The sequence below is a fragment of the Molothrus aeneus genome, chromosome 1, assembly GCF_037042795.1.
Source record: "Molothrus aeneus isolate 106 chromosome 1, BPBGC_Maene_1.0, whole genome shotgun sequence".
Lineage (NCBI taxonomy): Eukaryota > Metazoa > Chordata > Aves > Passeriformes > Icteridae > Molothrus > Molothrus aeneus.
Window position 1 is genome coordinate 65,014,215 of NC_089646.1, and position 19,001 is coordinate 65,033,215.

General features: G+C 39.6%; 1 protein-coding gene across 8 annotated transcripts in view; it reads right to left on the minus strand.

Moving 5' to 3' along the window:
- The window catches only part of PHACTR1 (phosphatase and actin regulator 1), a 306,781-nt gene that overhangs the window by 72,934 nt on the left and 214,846 nt on the right, over window positions 1–19,001 (minus strand). For 7 of the 8 annotated variants that reach the window (XR_010784435.1, XR_010784429.1, XM_066558445.1 and 4 more), the window contains 3 exons: window positions 8,478–8,558; window positions 1,621–1,800; window positions 376–582 (listed from right to left, as the gene is read on the minus strand). Coding sequence is in view for 6 of the 8 variants with exons in the window: in XM_066558445.1 (XP_066414542.1) it covers window positions 376–582; window positions 1,621–1,800; window positions 8,478–8,558 (468 nt within the window). In the remaining 2 variants the exon portion in view is untranslated. The remainder of the gene's footprint in view (window positions 1–375; window positions 583–1,620; window positions 1,801–8,477; window positions 8,559–19,001) is intronic. The other variant, XM_066558474.1, reaches the window with a different exon arrangement.

Sequence of the window (19,001 nt, forward strand, 5' to 3'; positions counted from 1 at the left end):
CTCACGCCTTTCCTCATCAAGGGCATTTAAAGATATCCTAGTATTTTTCTGATACTTCCTTTCCCATCAAAGCACATCCTGCAATTTCAGTGGTGAAGGTAATTCTTGATGAATAAGGGTGAGGAGGGTTAGGAAATGCCACAGCGGTCTTAAGCAATTAGAGCTGAGAGGGGAAGTGCCCCTGGAGCAACCTTGATGAAGGTGCAGTCTGAAGATTTCACGATCCCTGCCCTAGGTACAGCACGTACATCACCAGCACACACAAGCGTGCAAACAGAGTTACAGAAAGAGGAAGAACATTGAGAACCTTGCTACAAAGGCAGCTTTTCCTATAAGGGAAATGGTGGGGCTGGGGGTCCAGGAATACCTACTTACCAGTTAAGTGGCTGGCAATCCTGGCAATAGGTTTAGGAGGCAGGGCAGGGGGCTGTTTGAGGAGGGACAACTGTTTCACTGGGGTGTCCTCATGGTCTCCAGGGAAAGCGGCAGATTTTTTGGGGGGAAGTAGCAGGACTGGCTTAGCTGTAGGATCTTGGGACAGGAGGACGCCGGATTCATTGGATGTGGGACTCTCTTCAGACACTGGAGGACACAACCACATCATAGACGCAACAACGTTACGAGCAAAGCAGCAGCAGATACAGCCGAAGTCAGACAAGAAAAGCAGCACAGCAATGCAGATTAGGAATGACTCATAGATTTCACTCAAACATCGTATAACGTAGAAAGGAGGAAAGAAGGAAAGAAAGAAAGAAAGAAAGTAAAAGAGAAAGAGTAACACACATCTACACAACAGCCAAATTTCTCATTACTTCTGACAGAAGTCAGCTCCCATCCAGGCTGGGTTGTACTTACACATCAGGAACACAAATCAGGTTTTATAATGTCACATCACTGATGGTCTGTCACCACAGCTTGCCCAGGACCAGATATGTTAGCAGGTGGTCTCTAAACTTACCCTGTTAAATGTAAAAAGCACCTCACAGGGCCTACTCTCTTTTGAAAAGGCTGCATAGCTGCGCAAGATCACGGATGACAACTTCTACTGCTCACTTTTCCTCACTTGACCTTTGTCCACAACTCTCAGCAGCACAATCTGATGCAGAAAGAGGAGCTAACCTAGATGTAGAGCATTGCTGTCTCCCTGCACAGGCTGGGGAAGAAGAGCAGCCAGCCTCACCAAGGGCAGGGCAGCTGACTGTGTTAGTTACTGACAGATGTGTGGTGGGAACTACAGACAGCACCATGTGGCAGGTAGAGGGCACAATGTTGTACCCCAGGGCTCAAAAGTGTTGTAAGCTCTCTGCTCTAGAGCTCATTGGTACATCTGAGATGTAGACAGAGAGCTGGAAACCTGCTTTTACATGTTCACAAAGTGCAGGGGTTTTGCCTCACTCCGAGAGAGGTTACTTGCCTAGAGGTAGAGGTTAATTCTACATCCTGTCAGTCAAAATTTCTTGTGGAGCATTCAGTGACAATCTCTACACTGTCACCTCCTTGTACACCAGAAGACCTTCATTTTGACCAGGATTTCTCAGGGCTAAACACCAAATGTTAGAAGTCAAAAACTTGTTTCAAACAGCTTAGAGTATCTACACCATAACATAAATGAGACGTTACCTGTCCCATCCATGATCTCTGTGGTTGGGAGCACCTCATATGAGCAGGGTTCCACAGATGCTGGGACTGACTCCAGTTCTGCTAGGGCTGGCAGGGACACCTGGCTGGAGCTCAGCCCAGAGCCCAGAGGCTGTCCATTCTCCAAAGCTCCTTCTTCATTTGGTATGGAAAGTTCCCCATCTGTTAATAGTCGGAGGAAAGAAGAATGGCAAAAAAAGAGACATAAATAAAATGCAGACAGAAATTTAAATTAAATCTATTTCCATTTAGATTATTTTCAAATGATGAACTTGGACTGAGATCTTCTATATACACATGCACTGGATTTACATGGAAAAGTTTTGATAGCAGGGAGTCTACATGGATGACTTCTGTGAGTAGCTGCCAGAAGTTTCTCCCATGTCTGATGGAACCAGTTCCAAGCTGGACCCACTGCTGGCCAAGGCTGAGCTTATCAGTGATGGTGGTAGCACCTCTGGGGTAACATATAATTTAAGTCAAATATCTGTATTCATCTTTTGCTCTACCCTGGAATGGTCATTATGAACCGTGGTCTAAGTTGGTTGATTCCTGGCCATCCTTGACCCACATAGACATGCAGTCTCATCCAATGCAAAAAAAAAAATCTGTTTTCCCTCTCTTTGTTGAATCTGGGAAGTCAGGAATGACAATAGGCTGGAACGAAAGAATATTAATACATACTATATATAATATTTTAATATTAATCACAATAATTATTAGCTTTCCCCATGCCAACTTTTATGCTATAAGGACACTAAATCACAGCGATATGTCCCTATTTTACATGCAAATAACCACATTTTATGTAAGGAAGAGAATATTTTTTATATTTGCCTGATGTAAAGTCTTGATACTGGGGTATATCAGATTCCATTTAGAAAGCCTGTTTTTATAGTTACTAATAATATCTCCTCTATCTGAGCAAAATTTCTGTGACAGCAGCTGGCATTTTCTTTCCTATCAAATATCACTTCACATTAGAAATAATAAAGAGCAGAAGAAAGGATTCAGATTATTCTCCATAGTGTCAACCTGTATGATTTTTATCTCTGAACTTGTTAAGCACAGCACTCTGGTACCTGGAGGCAGTGACTACATGGACATCACAATTAGAGTTTTATAAAGCAAAGTGTTCAGCCCCTATGGTTACAAATAGAAGCCTGAAAATATAACTGAAATGTGACCGTAAAATTAAAAACCATCAGGCAAATATACAGAACTTGATTTTACTAACTATTTAAATTACTTCTAAAAATGAAACTCAGGATTTCAGAATATGCTTTTATATTTTTGGGCACCACTGATTAGCCATATGTAGCTCAATGTATTGAGTGGAGATGTACATCAGTCAAATAAGTGTACATTTTCCCCTCATAGGGCTAACAAATCACTTTGGAAAACAATACTGAAAAGATAAAAAACTCTCATTTTGGTGCTAGTATACGGCAATTAACAAGTCTGAAAATACATTAGCTGATAACTATTCAGAATAATGTTTCTGCCATTTAAAGCTTCTCTACAGCAAGTGAAGATGGTCTCCTGTTTATTTTGGAATTATTATGAATACCGAGGTCTTGACTTCCTTGGTTTTGTTGGAGGCTTTTTGGAGACCCAGAGAGCTATTATGGTAGTGCAGTCACATCATACTAGACTGAAACCTGACCCATGACTTTGAGAGATCAACTGAGCTGGCTAAAAGGTGGCAATATGAATTAAAGCTATAGGCTTGGGCCAAGTGTTTGTAGCACAAGCTCCTTTCTAACTGCTGTGCCCATTCTATTCAAAGCTGTTTACTTTCCTAGGCAGCAAAAATAAAAAAAAAAATTCAGCCAGTATTTAAGCTGAACATTTTTTGACTTAGCTATTTGGGTAGAAATGCTATGTACTCTGTGCTGGCTCTGTCTCCCTTTTATAAAGACACACATGTTTACATGTTTGGGATAAGGATTAATGTTCTCTCAGTCACCTGGTTTCATGAAGGAGTGTAACTGTTTCTTATGTAGAGCATCTACTTCTTGAATGAAAGGCAGCGACTGTGTCCAACAATATATTAATTAATTCAGTGCATTAATTCAAACTAAATTTGACTATAACTATGAGAAAAATATGCATGACAAACCCAGTAATGTTTGCATTTTGGAGGGATGACTACACATTCTTCATGAAGTGAGATGCCTATTGTAATATGCTGAGCATCTTGAAATCCTACTGTCTTAAGTGTGCTATGTACTTCTCAAGGTATATTAGCATGATTTGGAAAAACATCATTTGAATGACCCATAAAGACTTACAACTGCAAAAAAAGTAAAATGTAAGATAAAATTTTGGCTTTTACCTTTTGTCATAATACTAAAGCATGGCATCTTTCTGTACTGACAGCATAACCTTTTTTAATCTTACATCTGAATAGCTTTAATCTTGATTTAGAGTCTAAAGCTTGTCCTTGGATTTGAATGAAATCATCAGACATGGCACAGAATCATGACTGAAATATACACCCTAAATCAGGTATTGCTTAAAGAAGAGCTCCCTGGAGAGTTGCTCAAGTACAGCAAACAGATCAAAGATGCGGAAAAAAAAATTGTAGAGGAAAGAGTATCTCAGTGTGAATTAATCCTGCATCAGAGATATGTTTGACAACCAGATACAAAAGGCAAATGACTTATTATTTTTAGAGTATTAAAGCTATTCAAGCTGGATATACATATGAAAAGAATCCTGGTAATGCAATTATTACATATACATGGATGAACTTATCTGTTTTCAGGACCTGGCTATGAGTTTAAAGTTAACATTGCACAGTGATAACATATGTAATCTTTTGTTCTCAGACTTGCTAAATCCTTTGCTGTTTTCACAGTGTCTGGTGCTACTTAGTGGAAAATGACTAAGTCCAGGAGCTTTAACAACATCGGCTGTGCGTGAAACTGGACGGGTCCATGAGGGAGTAGCTTGACCTCTGCAGTAAGAGAGCACATGAAGGCTGCTCTTCTCTTACTCAGGAGACTCTGCACACCTGAAGTCACTGAAAAAACAGGACCTCAGAGGAAACTCTCTTATGCAAAGGACTCTGCCCAGACACTTTGATTCATCTCAGCATGTGAAAGCGCAGCATGGGACGAAGGCCCAGAGATACACAGATGATGTCTTCAAAACCTGTGGCTTCTAAGCATGGTTTGTACTCCTGAACACACTTGCATTTTCCACTCTCAGGTACTTCTAAAACATTGCCTGGTGTGAAGCAGCCCACAGTGCATCACACTGACTGGCACAAACCAGTCCTGTGGCGTTCCCCCTTTTGTAGCTCTGCCTACCCTCTCACTGTGTCTTTTACTCTGAACTACCTTGGACTACAGAACTTTTTGCAGATCTGAAAAGTGCTACGCTCATGTATCCCTTCTACAGAAGACTGGCTATGTAAGTCAAAATGGACAAGTGAAGTCCTGGATTAATTTTTGGATTGGGTTATCTCCTTCAATACTTGTCTACTCTCAAGTAGACTGTCCAAGCAAGAAATTATTGATGAGAAAGACTAGGACGGGCCGAGTAAAATTCATTGTCATTCTCTGCCATGACCCCAAGGGTGGGAAATGGAAAATTGGGTGTTCTTGCATGTTGTCAAGACCTGCCCCTGGAACTGTTTCCTAGCCTTGGTGGCTACCTTAGAACAGTAGCTGGGATCCTGCACAACTTCAGCGCCTAAGCAGACCCCTGATTTTGTGGGATCCCATGGAGTTTGAGACAGGCTACTTCTGGAGGAGTTCAAAACTTTTTCAATTTCACTGCAGCACAACTGGCTCTCCAGTGGCTGCCAAGCCTTCCTGATGCTTTACCAAAGCCACTTCTTCAAGTTTGTTCTCACATATTGTCACAAAATCTGCTTTAGGGCATAAGTACAACATGTCCAAATTCTGTCAGGACTTAGGCTACCTGAAATTTAAATCTAAATCCATAATTTCAATTAGATAGAGCATATTAAAATACAAGAATATAAAAGATGAAGACTGCCCATGTTTCCTTGGAAAACCATTGCACCATTGCCTTTGGCGTAAGTAATTGGTGCATATTCATATTCAGAAATTTCTCACTACAGGCAATCTCATCTACATTCAGAAAGAAGAAGAGGTATCAAAATACTACAAGTAGATTTAGTTCTTTGACCAGCAGTATGAAACAGTGGGCAATTCTAATGACAGATGTTTTTGGGACGGTTACATCTTCATGTGGAAATCAAGGTCTGCTCCTATGTGTAGGAGCGATGGCAAAAATATGAGTTCTTCTAAATGTTGAGGTATGTTCTGTGATGCAGGTGGAACAGGTGTTTTTAACCTCTCAGGACTATGTGCCCACAAATTATAAGAACAACAGGAGCTTAATCAGATACTTCTTCAACTTACTATTTTCCGAAAGTACACAGTATTTGAAAAAATTATAGCCTTTGCCTACATTTTCAGAATACTCAAGTCACAGAGCCCTGTGGACATGGAAGATAACAGATACTGATTCTGTCATGAGTTTGGTCCTTAGCAAGGAAAGAGCTCTCTGCAGTTCAGTCAGGAGCACCTTCAGGTGACTAATTTAAGCATGGGGGTCACTGAAATGATAACAGCATTTCTTGTTTTCCAAATGTAACAGCTGAACTGCAGTGACTCTCCTATGTGTGACTACTGTGACTTACTGCACTCTGATAATTTTCACCTGCTGGGTGATATGAAGTCCTCTGAAAAGCCAGCAAATCCTGAAGCAAACAGGTCAGAGTGTCACTTTAAACAGCAGGCAAACAAACCAGCTAATTATGCTTTTCTTCAAGGTAGAAGATATGACAAAACCAACACTAAACACAAAAATTCTTGGTTTTGGGTCAGTCTGCACTGTTTCCTTTCATCAGTATGGGTTTTTAAAGAAAGGAAAAGACAAAGTTACTGACAGACCTGCTTTGCCCACCTCTTAGGAAAGGGAGACAAAGAGATTTACACCCATTGTCTGTGCGAGATGCCTCTTGGCATGGAAGGTGCTACCACAATCAAATAAAGCATTCTGCTAGGAAATGCTAAAGGTCTGTTGTTTTCTTGAAGGATTAGAGGTTACCTAAAAAGAATTACAAAGAAAATGTAACTTTCACTTAAGGTTGTCAATGAAATAAATCCTTCATTAGAATTACTTTCAGATTATTACACCACTGAAGGAAATAATGCTTTTGCTCTACACATCTTGCCTTTTTCACATCCTTGTATCATCATAGCTGTTTGATTACTACTGCTATTCTTGTGTATTACCACTTTCTTCTCTGCCCTACCTCTTTCTTTTCATATCAGCTTTGTAAAGGTGAAAAATTACTATAAAGAGGAAATAATTTCTTTCTCTCAAATACCTACAGACAACTTAGAATCTGCTTCACAAGATGACACAGAAGTTTACAACCTACATCATTATTTGATCAATAGGAAAAAAACCTGTAGTGCTTTGGTAGCAATAGAAGAGGAATCTCTCCAAGTTTCAACATGGAAGGTGGAGTCAGACTTCACAGAAAAGGTTTTTCCTGGGGAGGCCTTTCAGTTAATGTAGGGATGGTTCAGAGGGTGGCTACATGTGGGATGTGAGGCAGGGATGAAGGAGGTCACACCTGGGACAGAAGTGTGACTGAAGGCTGCCTTCTGAGCTGGCTGAAGCACTGATCCCTTGGTGTGACAGCCTGGACCGTGCCTCACTGGCTGCGGTCTGATCTGAGTCACACTAAAAAACATGGACAGCACAAAGCAGTGAGAAGGGCAAATCTATTGACAGGACTTGTTTTTACTCTCAAGTTGCATCTAGGATGGTATATAAGCCAGCAGGTCATAGTGAGACACACTACTACATATAACTGGTAGAAACTGTAAAATTTAATGATAAGCACATTTTTGCTGCTGATTGTTTTTAACTTAAAAAAATTAGCAGCCTGGGTTACTAAATTTTTAAATTCCTAATAAGCTAGAGTAAAAGAAGGTAGCAGATTTAAATAGTCCTGAATTTATGGAGTAGGCTATACTTCTAATATCTGTGAAAACTTCTAATTTCTATTGATTTCTACAAGATTTTGTACTGCTCTTGTAAAAAACCTTTAGACTTCGAATTAATGAGGCTTTAAAGCATAGGCATAAATTCTATTGTGATTAAGAAGTAACTTTATTATATTTTTATATAACTTGTTGAATTAATTACCTTAGTAATTGACAAGGGAAGCAGCAAAACAAATAGAAGACGCACTCAAATACTGAAATGTATGTAACAGATGCCAACTATGTATTGTGTTACCAGTGTAAAACAATGATGTTTGTAAAACAATGGCATTTTGCAGAAACAAGGCACTCAACAAATTAATTATCCTGAGCAAGGAATTATTATCTCTTCTGAGCTGTTTCAAGGGAAAGTATATTGTTCTGTGCTCATCAGGATCCAAGACCTTTAAATGTTTCCCTTTTCCACAACAGTTAATCGCAAAGTGACTCAACCAGACATTGGCAACACACAGAGACACGAACCCACTACATCTCTCCACAGCCTGGATGCTTTGCTCTTTTGCAGTCAGTGACTACTGCATATTGCTGTGATTTTTATTTCTATTGCTTTACATTTCTGATTAGTTTTAATTTTTATTTGCTAACTAACTACCACATGTATTCAACAGAGAGGGCCAGACCACGGCAAAGTCAAGAGAAGTGTTTAGAGATCTTATTTTGCACAGTCTTGCAATTCAGAACTCTCTATTCCCGGTTCCTAGTGTTACAATTATGCAATGTCTGGCCACAAAGCTATATGGGATGTCAGTTTACTGTTGTGAAAAGAAGAACACTTACCTTTATCAAAAATTTCTTTCAGCACTCCTCGTTTTATAAGCTCCTCTCTGCTTTGCCTCATTGACATTTTTCTTTCCAAAGCTGTAACAAAGGATAAGGGTCAATATAAATAGAAAAGAAGGGAAATTATTGTTTTAAAAGGCTCTATGCCTTTTAAAGGCATTTAAAAATGCTCTTTCTCCTCTTCAAGTCAGTGCAGTTTAACATCCCGAAATAAAGGCTACTGGTAGTCCAGAGAATTTGTCTGCTACTGCAGTGTGGCTGTTATTGAGAGAAATTATGGTAGACTGACTGATTTGAGGGCAAGTCTGCACAGCCATTGCTTGGTTTTGACACATAAGCCAAACATTTCTGATTTCTGTGGAGAATTAGAGACAGCAAAGGGAGAAAAGGGAGATTATTGCAGGAGCTGGAGAGGGAAAGGTAAGAAAGAAGGTGTTATAAATGATCAAATCGGTAGCCAAATTCATAAAAAAATTTAACAAAGATTTATTAGATTGATAACAAAAAAATAGAATTTCGAAAGACCACCACAGCCAGGACAGCGTCAGCCCTGGGTGCAGGTGCTGGGTGAACCGAGATCCGACTGACAAAGTGCCAGCGTTTCCCCAGTGGTTCACCCCAATGCTTCAAGCAGTCAGCTTATATACAGTCTATTCTGCCTGAGGCAGGGATGGCCGAACATTTCTTTGCGTCTCTTCACATGTAGAACTGGGTCCATACATGTGCAGGAATAGACAAAGGTAGGCCCAGGTGTCCAGACGGATGTCTGAGCACCTCGGCAGAGCCTGTATTTGGCAGGGCCTGTATTTGTATGTAGCAGAGTGACACCAGTTCTTGAGTACGGTAGATGAAATCTTCCCAGGTGCAGGTCCCGTGAGTGATTCAGACATTCCACGGAAACTATCAATCATGGCCCAGGAAGGTTTCTTTCATACGTTAACAGACTTGACATTATCTTAATGTTGTCCAGGAACTAATTGAATAAAAATGAGACTCTGCTCCCAGCCAGGGTGATCACAGACATACCTTAGATTCTACAATATTTTATACACATATATAGCATGAATTATCTCTACCATATACTACAAAAGCAACACAAACGCTCAAACCAAGGAAAGATGTGGCCACAGAACATGGCCACAGACTGTGTCCAGGCTGTGGAAGAGAATGAAAGCCAAGGATTCTTTGCCACTTGTTCCAGTGAGGGCAGGTTATGATGTCTGGGACATTGCAAAAAATGAGCTGTTTAATAGAGCCTTCTCTTCCCTGGAGGAGTGTTTTCCCTAAAGAGATGTAAAGGAGGGAAACTCCAAGAGAGCCACTGCAATTTACGCCAGATCTGAACAGCTCAAGTTCTGTATTGGCTGCTTGAAGGCCACAGTCACTGAGGCAGCAAAACGACAGATAGAAAATACATGTTTCTTTAGCGCAGTAGTAATTAAAACAATGTCCAATTAACCAAAACACCACAAAGGACACACACAGGCAAAGAGCTGAAAGCCAGCAAGCTGGGGGCTCAAGAAGTTATGTGAAGGAGTGGCTGCGACTGAACCCGCTCTGTGAGAAACAAGCCTGTGCCTGCCAAAAAAGAGGCACAGTCAAGGGCAAATGGCTTCTGCCATATGCTCCTCTAGCAGACCCAGCACTGATGCACACACACACAAATGAACTGGGACTTAGCATCCTCAGCCTGCCCAAGGCAGATTTAAAGCAAAAGAGGGTTGGAAACCCCCTCTTCTCCCCTGAAAACAGGAGGGTGCAACCTTTCTTGGTACTGCTGTGTGTTGACTCTTCCCACAGGGACCCATATATCTGGTGAATTAGCTATGCTTATACTGGCACACTGTGCTTATTGCAACTTATTTGTTGCCAGACACTTACGGCTAATATGAACAAGGCCAGCTCTGCTTCACTTTTCTCCATAGGATAAATACAGGCTTCCCTGTTTTTAAAATCAGTTTTGAGCATGTATTCTTCGGGACAAAGATGACCAATATATACAGTCAGAAGCTAGTTAAAAACCCTGGTCTCCCCAGGGAGAGACACACTCTCTGAACTTCAGCATGGATGAGAATTAAAGGCAGGTCCTTTTGCTGAAGCACCAGACCCCATACCCATTAATCAGCCACATGGTGCAGTTTGATTTTGGAGGTTGTTAACCTAACAGCCACAGCATTTTCTAGAGTGCTTTACACCCATTTGAAGAAGTGCTTTAGGCACCTCAACTGACTTGCAATGAAACACTGGTTTCTAAGTTTTTAATATGCTTTTGAAAAGAAAGGCTGAACTATAAAACTCTGGAGTCATCCTGCAGACTGCTCTCCAAGCTGCCTTTTCCCTGTGCTGAAAGGGTCTTGTTCTGGTGTAGCATTTAAAGCTTTTTTCTCTTCCTCCTTAAGAATAGCTGCTCTCAGACCTTCCAAGAAGAGCCAGAACAAGCTGCAACTAACTCCTGAGCCTTCTCCCACCAAAGAAATTGTTAAAACTGACTGAGTTTAAAGAGCAATTTGGTGGCACCCAGCACCTTTTCCAATAGGTCTCAAAAAGTGTAATTTTCTGTTAGAATAAGCAGCAAGCTGAACTTGCTCTTCAGTGGGAAGCCAAGCTGGGTGAATCAGCAGCAAAGCAGCAGTTTCTGCATACAGACAGGAGTACCGCACACAGAACAAAGACACAGGAAAATTCTATTTCTGTACTCTATCTGACCACAGATAGCTAAGTAACAGATCCACATTTTTCACACAAATTCACTGGCATCCACCTGGGTGCCCTGTCTCACCCTCCTACCCAGCCAAGAGCTGGTTATGCAAGGCAGCAGCATAGGACTTCATGGCTAGGAGGTCCCACCTCATTATCATAGTACTGGTAAGAAACACAGTCATTTTGCATTCAAAGACAGAATAGATATATATATTTTGAAGACTATATATATAAATTTCTGAATAATAATAAATATATAAATTTCTCAGATATTCCCTATTGTAATCTGCTTGTTTTCAAGAATGAAAAAACCTACAACCTATAAACCTGAAGCTCAGACAAAACCAATTTTTTCAGTTTCTAAATCCTTTCTAAGTAGGTACAGGACTTATAGTATTAATTATTTTCCTACTAATCCAGTTTAATTAATAAGATATTTAGAGAAAGGGCATGCTGGGCTAAGACCAGCACTGAATGATAACAGATGTTATACTAAAACTGTGGAACATGCTGCCTTTCTTCAATTCAAATCTTCCTCACAAACAAGTGTTGTACATTTAAGTGCATAACCTGCTATGCTATTGCTGATCAGATGGGAAAAAAATATAACATTTAGACGCAGAACTCATTAGGGTCTAACACCCTGAACAATGAAATGCTTTACTTCGTCTGGATTTCTCTGACTAAGATTGCCAGTTCTTTTATGAAGGATTTTCTTTTCAAGCAGAAAGCTGGTACAAAATAAATTCATTCACTCTCCACTGAGAAGGAATCCATTCACAGCAGAGGATAAATGTAAACCTTTGAATTAATCCTTGATTCATGAAAACCGTGTAAATTCTGTGATGGGAAAAAATGAATAATAATTAATATTTAAGAAAAGATGCATTACTTCATTAGTGTTTTTCCTTGGTGATTAACCTCATTTTTTTTTCATTTGTACAGCCTTCCAGGAGATTAGAAATAAGCATTAAGCCCTCTTTATGGGATCTACTTATTCCAGAAACTATTACTGTAACAAATTCGTCCACTCTACAAGAAACTCTCAGTTACTAGTTTAGAGAAACGAGCCTATGTGTACTTAATGGTAGAAGCGTACAGATTTTGCCAGTGTGCTCTGCAGTACGCTGTTTCTTTTATGCTTTGATGAAGAAACAGTGGGAAATGTTTTTATTAATGTTTCTGAGCTGGTATTTTTGAACTCGTCCCTCAGGAGCAGCCCCCCTCTGCTGTTCAAGCAGAGTTTTTCTCTGTGGCAGACCCATTAAGATCAGTAAAGCCTTGACAGGGTCAGGAGAAGTTCCTGCCCCTCCATTTTGAAAATCAAACACAGTTTTGTCTTCATCCCTTTAACAGGATGCTGTGCTCTGTGGTGGCAGTGCTTGTGAGCTGCTCCTCCAGCTGAGCAGGCGAAGCTCCACGCTGCAGCTGAGCCAGGCGCTCCTGCTGCTCCATTAACCAGCCAGAGCAGCATTTATGCTGCCAGGACACACAGACTTCCTGTCCTCCCAGCCTTCCCTCCAAGGCTAAAACATCTCAGATGAACTATTCCAACCTGCATCTATATGACACAATAATGAATTAATAATAAATATTATTATACAAGATAATGATAAAGTGTCCTCCTTTGCAGCAATTGTCATGTTGCTGCTTAAACAAAGGGTGGACTAAATAAACAAGGCCTGCCCATCTGACAACTGAAACAAAATCCCAGTCTGTGCTGGCCAGTTGGATCTTAACCTTGCTTTTTTCGGAGGTTGTCCTTGGCTTTTGTTTTAAAAAGCATTGGGGGATGCTTTGCATGAATTCTTCCTTTCAAAGGCCACTATAATTTTCATGATGATTTTAGAAAGCAAAGGTTGTTATAGTATGAAGCTGAGAGCAGAAGCTTTCTGGTGCATCAATTATACTTGTCTTCAATAGGAATCTGCTTTGCTAATAATTCAGATCTGAATAATTAGAAACAAGCAAACCAATTGCTTTGCACAATGTTTAGATAAACAACCATCACTGTTTTCTTTAGATTTATAAGGAAGAAGAGATTTTCAAATGTGATGGATTATGTATTTAAAAATGTTACACCATCTTGAAATTTTCACAACTATGTAGACTTGGCAATCAAATGGAGCAGGATTCAGCTGATACAAATTTTTATAGGGTGGGCTTCTGCCTCTGACTTGGTCTCCTCATATATTAAGAGCAAGTCTTGGGCATGATTAACCTCAGACTAATGTAAGAATCTAAACAAGATTGAGCTGCACCTTGGAAGTGCCTGTTAGGCTTCACTGACTGTAAAGGAAGCTAAGGGTGAGTAACTGAGATAAAGATGCATAAAAATACGGCTGAATATACTCCTGAAATCAAAATTGACTGAAGAGAGTAGTTTTAAGAAAAGAAACGCTGCTATAGGTGTAAGTCTTAAACATCACTGAGGAAAATGTAGATCTATCAGTTCACTGAGAGCTCCATTAATTTTGGGGTTGTTTTAATAGCTGTGGCATGACACTCAGCACTGTTGCTGTGAGCTTGGGGTATGACCAATACCAAAAAATAGCTTGGTTGAAACAAACTGTATTGCTCTGCTCATTGCTAAATATTAATTTTCCTTGGCTTCAAACATGCATAGGTCTCTTAAAGCTTGAGGAAAGTAAAACTATTCCAACAGATTTCTGAATCTTTGAGATTTAAAGTTCCTTACAGAAGTTTTGAGCATCTCTAATATCAGCCTAGGTTTTCCTGCAACAGTACCAGCTACAAAACCTAATTCAGATAGATTACTACCAAGAAAAGATTGTGAGCCTCTTTTTGTTTGTGTGTCTGCCCATGACATTCCTTGTTGTGACTGTAGCCTAGCACTCCCATTCTATGAAATAAGTGAACATTTGAAGGAGAAAAATAGGCTGGTATAAAAGTTTAAGCTTGATTTTGAAAAGTGTATAGAAGTACCTTTCCAAATCAGCTGACCAAATAAACCTCCTTCAGGATGTGAATCACTTGGAAAACTTCTGTGGCATGTGCTACGAGACAAACTAATAACACAGAAAAAACCCACAGCATTGATGCCACACTAAAGAGTAACTCAAAACATTCTTCAAGCAAACCTGGATCATCATTACAGGAGTGGAAAAGTGAGGTACAGACAAGCTGCAGCAACTTGGCACACCACCTGCTATATCAGTAGCAAAGCATTAACAGCACCTGCTCTGTGACCATGGGCCAACACTCTAGGCTAGGAAATGACCCTTCTAGACTTAAAATTTGCTACTGCCATCAAGGCAAATAAAATAACAGGAAAAAGAGGAAAAAATAAAATTAACATCCCACCCACAATTAATTTTATTTTATTTCATTTCCAGTCTTGCAAATACAACTGGACTTATTTTAGATTGTGACTATGTAAAAGCATAGAGAAAATATCAGGGCATCTTGCTTCCACTCCAATTCAGACCAGCTCAAGACAATGGTCCATTTCCAGTTAGAAGCACTGGACTGAGAACATGATAAATCTTCATTTGTGACAGGTAAGCCTTTGAAATTACACAGTAAAAATATACCCATTCCTTTGAGAGTGCAGGATTAAATCTAAAATTCCTGGTTACTCACTGGAAGACTTTAGGAGGTGAAACAGTTGGCACACCTGGTAACTACAGATAAAAATTCAATCTTTTCTTCCTTACTGATTGAGAAAGAAAGTAAAACTGGGGAAGAAATGAAAGCAACCTTAAGAAAATTCTAGACTTGCACTGACCATTACTCATGTAAACTGCCAGAGGACAGACTCAGGAGGAAAGTGGATGGAAAGTCAAATCTGCAAATACAGAACTGCAGAAGCTAATCAAAATACTACAAACCACACTAAGTGAGATCACAATACAGTAACACAATTCAGAAATAGAGCATACAACCAGAAATTCAGCAAACACAAGGAAAGGCAGAGAAATTATATCTGAACAACTCTACCACAATAGTTCTTAATTCTTTCTGAACCAAAGAAATCAGAAACCTAATCCAAGAACAGATGGACTGTATTTTTTTCATACAGAAGGACTTAAAAAAATCAATCAAAGAAGGTGTCTTCGTAGGGAAAGAACTACACTTCAAGTTAGATCCAAAGAAACCCAACATAATGGATTTCACAGGCCAAGCTGAGCAAGCCTGGCAGAAGATGAATGCATGAAAGCAGGAGATAAAACAAGAAATCCTGACAAACATAAAAAAAGCTGTGTGTTCGGGGAAAAGAAAAACAAAACAACCCTAAGAAAGCAGGTTTGAAAAGAAAACAAGATTGTAGGCACCTTAAGAAAAATGTTACCACCCTCAGCTGCCTAGCTAATAAAGAGCAAAACAGAACTCCACTGTGTCAGCAAATTGTGATAATCTATCAAAAGGATTTTTGAAAGACTTGCATTTTTATACCTTTTGTACATAATTGCTTTTCTAGTCACACTTGAGAAGTTAGGGAGAAATTCAGAAAGTAGATCAGAATATTGAAAAAATGAAGAAAATACATTTCTTCTGTTCTTCCCTCTGAATTGCTGTACAGTGTTTTCATCAGTTCCTAGGCAGTACTAGGTCAAGAACTGGAAAGCTGGGCCAGCAACACCTATTGCTTTCCACAGCTTAATGAAAAAGGAGATTCTGTATCTTAATTAAAGAAATTTGCAACAAGGTAACATAGCATATCTTAATGTACACCTTCTCTGCAAATACAGTGTGAGTGCAGAGTGGAAAGCCATAACCTGGCACTCAGAGACTTAATTTAGGCATCAAAAACATTAGTGAGGGGGTGGTACTGGCTGATTAGAAGGCTTTTGTCCAAGCAAGAAACCTGGCAGACTAGAACAGCCCCTGCTTATGTCCATGCTGCTACTAGCACCCTATGTAGCTATAGCTGTGCTAAAGCTAAATTGATGATAGTGATCACCACCACAGTTCTTACTGCACTGAGGTTATCTCCTAAGCACCAGCAAAAGGTAGGAGATCCATTTACATTTTCACAAATGATGGTTTCCCCTACAGGCTTCCGTATAACAACATGCAGAGGTTGTAGTATCAAAGAAAAACAAAGAATATGGATTCTACATGTCAAACTTTTGCAACTGGACAAGATGAGTGATGCCATCTGAAAAAGATACATGGCAGCATCAGAAGCAGTTGCACATCCCAAGGAATGGCTGCTTTTTACAAGTGACTCAACTTCGTTTAGGTACCTTGCAGTCTCAGATTTCTCTATGTACAACAGACAAAAACTATGCTAAAAGCAAGTGGGTGAAGAGCTGGGTGAGATATCTGCAAGGTGTTTCCTTTACCCTGAGAAGGTGGTTCTCAGAATGATGATACAGCAGAAGGGATCTGCAGTGCCATCTGTAAGAGCAGAAATATCTATTTGCAATATTGCAATATTCTGCAGCATAATAGTTCAAGGGACCTTCCTCAAAGCAAAAACCACAGTGGACATAGCTTCAATAAGATAATGACTCCTGTGACTCTCTGGAGAGTTCTCTCCATGACAGAGTTTACACATGGCATGTAACTACCCGAGCAAGCTGCTGCTTTTGGATTTGCTTCTGATCAGACAACACTTCCAGATGGCAAAATATAGAGCACAGTTTACATAAAGAAGTCTAGCAGATGTCAGGAAACTGGATTTTCCAGAGTAACTTTTAAAGGTGAAGGAGTCAGCTTTTCTGGGATGGAAAAACAGGGAAAAATTTAGAGATAAAACCAAAACAATGGTAGACTGATGATAAGAAGGCAGAAAGAATGCTTGGACAGACCCTGGAGATGACAACCAAGCTACTGGCCTGTATTTGGTCCCCTCATTTGCCAGCTGGGAGGATCACCTTGCTAAAAAAAGAGAGAACTGTAGTCAGTAAGACAAGCAGCACAACTGTCTATAGCAACAGCCAACTGCTGTGTAGTTTTACAGCTTGAGTTCACCTTACAGCTGTAACTCTACAAACAGATATTGCCTGGTACCCACTGCCAGACAGCTGTGTAAATCCAGTGTTTTACTCCCTAACAACATTCTACTTTGGCTACAATGAAAAAGCCTGCTCTGCTGGATGCTCCTATTTCACCAGAAGGGGATTTGAGATAATTTAAAATATATTCACACATGACTCAAACACTGTTGAAGTAAATTACAGTTTTCCACTTAGACTAGAATAATTAGTACACCGTAGCCTCCCAAACTGACATGCAAAATAGATGGGGACTTGTTTATCTGTATCTACATGTACCCCTACTAAAAATAAATACAAAGCACAGCTTGTGACTAAGAAATACCTACTTAAATCTGAAGTTGGCTTAGCACCGTTTTGAGAGAAATGTTATGAATATTTCATATACTTCTCAGAATCCATCACTACTGCTGTACACCCAAAAAATCTTGACTAAGCACACACAAATTAAAAATGCATTTGTTATTGAAATGAACCGGCATCAACCCTTCAACACAGACCTCTGTTAGGAGCCAAACAGGAAATCATTCATTTAATGCTTGATTATAGGAATGACTGAATCACAAAGCAACAAACACTTCCTCCAAAATAAGAAGATTCTTGAATTGCAGCTGTCACACCATCCAGCAATTATATTTGGATGATATTTCTAGCTTGTGCAATGGCGCTAGCTGGCTGGTACATAATGCTGAAAAAACCCCAAAGTGTCTTTAACGACAGCGTCTTATCTCCCAAAATAGTGCAGTCTGCTTTCTGGCTTGGTAGCTGATAGCAGTTCAAGGTACAGTAAAGGCCCAGCAAGCAATTTCAGAATGTTTTACACATTCAGAGTCTTGGTCTGACTTTTTTTGCTTCTTTGGGGTGAAAAGATAACATTCCCAGATGGAGAGAAACTTTCCATTATACATGGCAGTCCTCTGGAATCAACAGACTGAAAAGCAACCAGACTGTGATTTCAGTTGCAGTAACATGAATGCAGAACAGATTCATGAAAATTTGGCATGCACCATCCTGCTTTTAATACTAATTATTCCATTATTTTAATAGGAGATTTTTTTAATAAGGCCACGAATGATGAAATTGTTTTATGCTCCTCTCCAGAAAATGTTGAAGTTATCTGAGAAAATAACATATTTTTTCCTCTTATTTTACCTTAATGCTTTTTGTGTGTGTGTGCAAAAACATAGTTCTGATGCTTGTCTGGGATGGGGAGACAGAGATGAAGATACGAAATATGTTTATGTTTATGTTTAGATGGTAACAGTTTTGAACTGAAGTACTGATATGAGAACCAAATTTCAAAAATAATAGGCAAGAAGGACAGTGAACTGAAGGAGATGATATTAATACTCTAGACATTTCTTACAGTGTAATCACGTTATAAATGTAGATAATATTGTCAGTCTCATATCTTAGTACGCCTGTGAAAGTGTCCCTGCTTTCAATAACCTAATACAGTTTTTCTGTTCATTGTGTAGAAAACCAAACAGAAAATTGGTAGAATTATAGATGATCTAAGGTAAAAAGCAATGGTACTGAAGAGTAAAGGCCAAGGTAAACAAGCCAAATATTTTTCACAGCAGTGCTAAGAAGAGCTTCAGAAGAATTGCACAGTGCAACTCTTCTTTACAAGGAGCTGTGGAAGTCTTTCTAAGTGAAGTGTCACTTGGAGAACTTTTGAAAGAAATCAATAAAATCAGAGCAGCAAACTGCCAAGACCAGACAGTTTTCTTCCTTGAGTTCATCAGGAAATCAAATATGAACAGAGTAAGTGTGATATGTAATCTAGATAAGATAGAAAAGTGGGAGATGGCAAATAGAAGGTTGCTATTCTCTAGAGTCTGAAAGTCATCTTGGA